Consider the following 7570-nt stretch of genomic DNA (forward strand, 5'->3'; position numbering starts at 1 on the left):
CAGTTTTAACGGAGCGTCTGAACTGAGCTTTGTGTTTTCGCGGGTAGAGATGTTTAGTGTGCGCATGCGCATACCGCGCGCGACAACAAAATAAGATGGCCGTGCAACGAAACAAATAGAGCGCCGTCGTAAATAACAAACCGTCCTGGCACGCTTGAAACGAAGATTTTTTTTCGTGTAAAACTCGAAGGCTTAGAGCTCGCTGGTGTTTATTGTCTCGTTGTTTATCTCTATTTCGTTAAGAATCGGGCCTTTTGGTGATTGGCTTTTAATAATCTTTTAAGAAGGAAATTAAGCGCGTGGAGCTTTCTAAGGTCGGCCTCGTTGAATGCGTCACGCGCGTGCACGAGGATACGTACGTGCGTACGTGCGTGCGTACATCCTTCGATACGTGATACTTCAAATTAAACAATTAAAAAAGTTTGAACGAAATTCGTTAATCGTCATCGCCAGGATGCAAACGCATGGGGAGGGCAAGCGTCATTCCCGTCGCCGTCCACGGTTCGCCTAGCTCCTCATGCTAGTATCCTCTTCCGAATTGCTTGTAGCACAGCATGAAGGAGATGCTTGGAGGGTGCTGTGTGTGTTCTGACGAGAGGGGTTGGACAGAGAATCCGCTGGTGTATTGCGATGGACAGGGCTGTACTGTCGCTGTACACCAAGGTTCGTTATCAAATTATCAACATGAGGATATATTTATTATAATAAAATGTCTTCCATCATATGGGTTAATAATCTTGTTTTTATATATTTCAGCGTGCTATGGTATTGTTACAGTACCAACTGGACCTTGGTATTGTAGAAAATGTGAATCGCAAGAACGAAGCGCACGAGTGGTAAGTCAATTTTAATTTCTATAGATTTAATTGGCATTCCATGGTAATCATTCGACAGGCATTTCTAAATACCTGAAAGGATGATTTATTATCTGGATTATATCCATAGTAAAAAATACAATCATAATCACTTTTCTAATGCAAAATATTGGATCAGCGCTGTGAATTATGCCCGAGCAAAGATGGAGCGCTCAAAAGGACGGATCAAGCTGGTTGGGCTCATGTTGTCTGCGCTCTTTATATTCCAGAAGTGCGTTTTGGCAATGTTACTACGATGGAACCCATTATATTACAACTTATACCTTCTGAAAGATTTAGTAAAGTAAGCGTCATTTTCAATGAAATATTTTTGATATTATATTAAGTCGAAGGAAGGAAAATATTTATATCAATTTGTTATTATTATTACAGTCTTGTTATATTTGCGAAGAACAAGGAAGAGGAAGCAGAGCAAATGTTGGGGCTTGTATGCAGTGTAATAAAACAGGCTGCAGGCAGCAATTTCACGTTACCTGCGCTCAAGCTCTTGGTTTACTCTGCGAGGAAGCTGGCAACTATCTAGATAATGTTAAATATTGTGGATATTGCCAGCATCATTATTCAAAATTGGTTGGTATAATTTGTTTGATAAGAGCTCTTTTTTCTTTTTTTTTTTTTTTTTTTTTTTTTATTATTTTATTCACCGTAATTTTTTATGTCAATGAAATTATAATTAAAATTATATTAACTATTAACATATTATTGATTTATAGAAAAAAGGTGGTAATGTTAAAACTATACCACCGTACAAACCTATACCTGCTGACAATGGTTCGTCAGATTCATCTCCTGAGAAAGAAGCGGAAACTCCGATAAAATCATCGTCAAGTAGTAAAAGGAAAGGATCAAGTTCAAAATCTACTACAAATTCTAAAAATAAGTCCAATACTAGTCCCAATGTAGAAGTAAATGGTGTTGCCGATGACACCAAAAGTAGCAGCGGTCGTAACACTCCCAAAGATGGTTCTGCGAATGCCGGAAAATTTACGACGTCAAATTTTGTAGAAACTATTGTTACGCAGTCAGAAAGTGTATTTGGACATGATGGGTCTGCTTCTGTGACAGCAGCGTCAGCCGTTACAGCTGCCAATATAAAGACAAGTTCTAATTCGAATTTGATACATAAAAATAGTAGTCAAACGAAATCTAATTCATCTCAGTCTAGTAAAGGTTCAAGTCATACAAGTAAAAGAAGAAAGACAGGTGCACGTACACCAACTGTGATAGGAAATGAAAATTCAAATCAATCTGTTAGTTCCGAGGCTAGTGGATCTGTCGTGGTCGCTGTAAGTTCTGTAGTACAGCAACCAGTTCCAAGTAATAACGTACAACCTACTATAACCGAAGCTACTAGTCTTAGTACGACTACGGAACCTGAAAGAGCGAAAAAGGTAATTTTTATCAATATACAGATTTTAATTACTCTCATTACATTCGGATTTAAAATGAATCAAATACCATCTAACACGTTTAAAATTCTTCATTTTATTTACAGTTAAAAATCGATAGTCCAATACAATCGGCATCAAGTACTCCAGTTACTACAGAAGCAACCACTACACCTGTGATAATGTCAGTAACGCAATCTCAGTCATCGACGTCTATTCAATCGCCGACAACTACTTCGAATAGTATAGTTGTTTCTGTTCCCTTAACTGCCACTTCTTTATCTGGTACAGCCCAAAGTGTAGTAACAAGCGCCCCTACGTTGTATCAACAATTACAACAAAGTATAATTACTACTGCGGCTAATACAGAGCCAAGATCTAGTATCATGCCAAGTACTGAGAGATTTACATTAGAGGAAGCACCTACTAAAAGATCTCGGTAAGTGTTAAGTCACGTCTATGTATATTTTATATTAAATTATATTTTTTTTTCTTTTTCTTCTTTTTTTTTTCCTATTTTTGTGTTACATAATAACTTACGATGCTAACAAATTCAAATATATTGCTCAAATGCATGCTCGCTGATAGGAATTATATCTACAAGTATACAGAACCACGTGTATTCGATTTCTCGCTAGAATGTAAATATTTTGTAATTATTCATTTATTTTATTTTATTTTATTTTATTTTATTTTATTTTATTTTATTTATTTATTTATTTTTTTTTTTAATTGGTTTATTCGATCTTTCACGCGTATACGAAATTTGGAATGATAAATAAGTTTTATTATGATTTTATTGTATCGTATAAAATATTATTTGTGGGTACTTAAAAAAAAAAATATTCAAATTTATGAAAATTTCTTAAGAATACCAATCGGAAGTTTTCGAGTTCACTGAGCGCGTTCAAAATGGCTGCCACGAGGAGTAAACAATCAGGTCATTCTAACCTCTTTACGCGTCGTAGTCTATTCTCCTTTTTTCTCATTAGTTTGTTTCAGTGAAAAAGTGTTTTTTTATTTGAAATTTGTTTAATAATAAATGACGCTTGGTTATGTAACATAAATTATATAACATAAAACGCATGGGAATAAATAGAAAAGGATATATATGTTTATATAGTGAGATCTAATTTGTGTGTTTGAGCACAATGCTTCGCTCGAGGCCATTTAGAAATTATCAATTTTATTATTTTTGTATGTTATTAGAAGCATAGAATTTTATTAAAAATAGGAATAAGTGTTTCAGGACAGTGAAATTGATCCGTTTTATTTCTAAATAAGTTTATTTAGTGAAACGTGTGTTGTGAGGTTATGTTTATTTTTCTCACTGTAAGAAGCCTGAAGGGCAACGAACGAAGGAAGGGTGTAACGTGAAATCAAAACGGTAATAACGGTCTCTTGGGCTTAATGGTTCTATTGATACGAGCAAATTTAATAAACGAAAAGTGTTTAATAGAAATTGTATTCCTCGAGTATATATAAATAGTTATTTATATATATAAAAATGAAGTGTAAAAAAAAGTAAAATTTATCTTTTATATTAATAATTAATTTTCTATCGTTTCACTATGAATTATACCTATTCCTTTTAACGTAGTTTTTATTTAAACCTCAATTATTTTTTAGATCTCAATCTACGGACAAAGACAAGGTTCGTAAACCAAAACGTGGCTCATCTAATAGCCAGCCAGCATTAGCACAATCGCAATCACAGCCACCGTCACAACCGCAATCACAACTGCCAATATCCTCGATCGCAACATCTGTTTCTAGTAGTGCAGTTGTTACTACTTCTAAACGAGGTGGAAGAAACAATCATCAAACACCTCCGCCATCCGTATCAGTAGCACCTGTTCCATCGATAATACAAGGCCCTTCGTTAGTAACTGGTGGTCATTTTAGCAGTATTGGTTCGGTAGGCTCGATGGGTCCTACCGTTAAAGATTCGCCTCCTAGTAGCCCTGGTTCTGAAAGTATGAGTAGCAATGGACCTGGACGACGCAAAAGAAAAAATGCTTGTACTGCGTCTACGACACCTACACCACCAGCATCTAATACACCAACAACTTTGACAAATAGTACTAAAGAGGAAAAAGATATTAAGCTGTAAGAATTGTATCATAGATGATACCATTGATTATAAAATAGATATAAATATGTTCAATCATAAAAACTTTATTTCATAATTCTTGTTGTAGATTTCAAAATGGCGTTAGTGCGCCACATATGTTAGGAAATCAATTGAATCCAACTTCAACAATGGCACAAAAAATGTCTGATACATTATCACAAGAATTGGAGGCACATTCTATTTTTACAGAAGCAAATAATTCTACAACTAATTTAGTTGGTCCACAGTTGCACAGTCGTGTAATAGCCTCCGTAAGTTTCTTATAAATAATAATTGTAACGTAATTTTTTTTTATACGTCTGTTTCTTTTTTTTATTCTCCTTTTCTTTTTTTTCCCCCCCTCAAAATTATGTAATAACCAAACTAATCTTTTTTATACAGATACGATCCAATCAAACAACTACGGCACCTACCTCTTTTTCGTCTGTTTTTTCAACAAACAGTAACACAAATATTAGTACTGCGAGTTCTGGAACGTTAGGTAGCGGAGCAATTCCACAAACATTAGATCAGCTGTTAGAAAGACAATGGGAGCAGGGCAGTCAATTCTTAATGGAACAAGCGCAACATTTTGACAGTGAGTGTACGGCAAGAAAAAATAAGCTTACGTTCGCATGGTGGTGTGGTGAAATATGAACTCGTGTTTTTTTTTTCTTTTTTTTTTTTCGATTTAGATCTAGTTGCATGAATAATATATAGTTATAGTCTGAATTTTTTTTTGCATCACTCATTAAACTAAACTGCTTCCTGCTTGATAGTATATTTTAAATAAGAATATATATATATATATATATATATATATATATATATGGATTAATTAAATTTTATTATAGTTGCATCACTACTTTCGTGTCTTCATCAGTTAAGAGCTGAAAATCTTAGATTGGAGGAACATGTAAATAGTCTTTTACAAAGGAGAGATCATTTATTAGCCGTGAATGCGAGACTCGCAATACCGTTAACAACTCAACCGAGTGCACATCCAGGTAAAATAATGGATCAAATTATTCCGTAGGAAATTGTATTCTTTTATTGTATATAATATATCTCTTATATCGTATAAATATTTACAGTTAATAATGTACATCCTACGGTAAATCCGTCTCATCCTAATGTCGCACATCCGGAAGTACCACCAGGAGCATCCGGAGCCACTGTACCTAGAGTTAATCGAGAACCTCGCGTGAATAATACATACATGCCTCATTCTAGTTCCGTGAACCATCCGACAACGTTAGAAAACGGTTTACCACCAGATCCTTCCCCACCTGCAGCAGCATCCTTATCTCAGTATCAACACAGAGGATCTTTGGTTGCCCCACAACCAAGTCCTACAATAAGGTAGGATATCTGTCTATTGTCTGATAATATAATTATAGTTAATTCAAAGTGAATTTTTTGGTTTGTTTTTTGTTTTGTTGTTTTCGACGATTACGATAGACATAGTCCAGCAGCTAGTGGATATTTACAAGGACAACAAAGTAACATTGTATCACCGGCTACAGCTAGTAATTCAGGAGTAGTGAGAAATTCTTCGGTAACGCCTGATCCTTTACGTGGTGTACCACGGTACGTTAATGAAGAAAATTAATACTTTTATTGTCTTATATATTGACATGATAATTAAAATATTACCATAATAATTTTCATTAGATCGGTACCACAATCATCAAGTAGTTATATGCCGTCAATGTATCAACCAGCAATGTCAAGTCTCACTAATAGTCAAGTAGGTAGCGTTCATAATCTTCATTCACATGGACCTTCTCCGACTAATCATGGGCCACCGGGTAAACCTAGCTGAAGGTAGATGCAATTACGAAATAAACAAAAACATTCGTCATCCGTAAAACGTGATAGAAGAAAAGGCTAGTTATATGTTCAGATCGTGCAATGAAGAATAATAACAATTATGGAAATAATTTTGTTTGTAGTAACTGCCGAATTTAATTAATTGAATCATATTATCGAAAGTTTTACCCATAATTCTTGACTTTGCACATGTTTGTCGGTCTCTACTCAATTATGCAATATATCTATTATTAATATTTCAAATTATACTGAGCGCTAATGATGATAATAATGATGATAGTGATAATGATGATGACGATGACGATGACGATGATGGGTAAAATGAAAGGATCATAAAAGTTTGAGATATATATATATATATATATGTACATATATACATATATATACATCCATATATGCATGTATGTATGTATGTATTTATGTATACATATGTCTCTCTGTATGTAACATACATACGAAGTAAATGAGATTCGGATTGCGAAATAATCCGTCTAGCGCATTATATCTATCTATATTTTATAAATATAAGTACTGTTTTATTTCCTTTTCTTTTATTTTTTTAAATTTTGTTTTTTGTGCACCAGTCGGAGACAAATTTAACGTTTTAATATGTATATCTGGCATGGTATTAGAATTATTTTCTTTTAAGTTAAGCGATTTAGCAGAACTGCAGGTTAAAGGTATATTGGAATTTACTCGTTGCAGTTCTAATGGCAATCAAGAATTTATAAAATCTGAAAATCCGTTTATCAGCGAATATAATGGCAATCAAGAAAATTCGAATATAGAAAGAAATAAGAATATGACTGAGAATTAGAATGTAATTCATTAATCGAAATTTTGTAATCGGTAATTTTTTTTTCTTTTATATATATATATTTATTAAGTAAATATATACATATATATACATATTTTTTTGTTTTTTTTTTTTTTTCATTTTTTCTATTCTTTTTTTTCTCTTTATTTTTTTTTTTTTGTTTATTTTTTTTTTTTATTTTTTGGATACAACAGTGCCTGCTTGGGGAAGTAGTAGCGAACACAACGAACGTTGAGTAGAGACATTTCAATTGTGACCAAAGAATAAGAATTAATAGAAGAATTTGCTAGGTGTTTGTTTGGTCATCATTTGAAAGAAAAAAGAAAAAGAAAAAAAATCATTGTGTAATTAGTTATCTATAGGATGATGAATACAGGTTTTTTTTTTTGTATTTTTTTTTTGTTCTATTTTTTTTTTTTGTTTTGTTTATACGTGTCAAACACATACGAGACAATCTCTGAGTGTTGTTGACATCATAAAGGATCAGCAAATCCACAGATGTACAAACGTGTAGACTGTAAGTTAAGCTACCGCGATTAATAGC

The 7570-nt window shown here is 33.4% G+C and overlaps 1 protein-coding gene across 2 annotated transcripts in view; it reads left to right on the forward strand.

The window, feature by feature from the left end:
- The first annotated feature begins 86 nt into the window (after positions 1 to 86).
- Positions 87 to 7570, forward strand: part of LOC124423615 (protein AF-10) — a 7790-nt gene continuing 306 nt past the window's right edge. Inside the window, exons 1-13 of one of the 2 annotated variants that reach the window (XM_046961539.1) lie at positions 87 to 663; positions 757 to 836; positions 994 to 1158; positions 1248 to 1445; positions 1589 to 2266; positions 2371 to 2702; positions 3893 to 4372; positions 4465 to 4648; positions 4779 to 4980; positions 5231 to 5383; positions 5471 to 5738; positions 5838 to 5966; positions 6051 to 7570. The exon at positions 6051 to 7570 is cut by the window's right edge and continues 306 nt beyond it. In XM_046961539.1, the coding sequence (XP_046817495.1) occupies positions 555 to 663; positions 757 to 836; positions 994 to 1158; positions 1248 to 1445; positions 1589 to 2266; positions 2371 to 2702; positions 3893 to 4372; positions 4465 to 4648; positions 4779 to 4980; positions 5231 to 5383; positions 5471 to 5738; positions 5838 to 5966; positions 6051 to 6201 (3129 nt within the window). In that variant the 5' untranslated portion in view covers positions 87 to 554 and the 3' untranslated portion in view covers positions 6202 to 7570. The remainder of the gene's footprint in view (positions 664 to 756; positions 837 to 993; positions 1159 to 1247; positions 1446 to 1588; positions 2267 to 2370; positions 2703 to 3892; positions 4373 to 4464; positions 4649 to 4778; positions 4981 to 5230; positions 5384 to 5470; positions 5739 to 5837; positions 5967 to 6050) is intronic. The other variant, XM_046961540.1, reaches the window with a different exon arrangement.

Source organism: Vespa crabro, chromosome 4 (assembly GCF_910589235.1).
Source record: "Vespa crabro chromosome 4, iyVesCrab1.2, whole genome shotgun sequence".
NCBI lineage: Eukaryota > Metazoa > Arthropoda > Insecta > Hymenoptera > Vespidae > Vespa > Vespa crabro.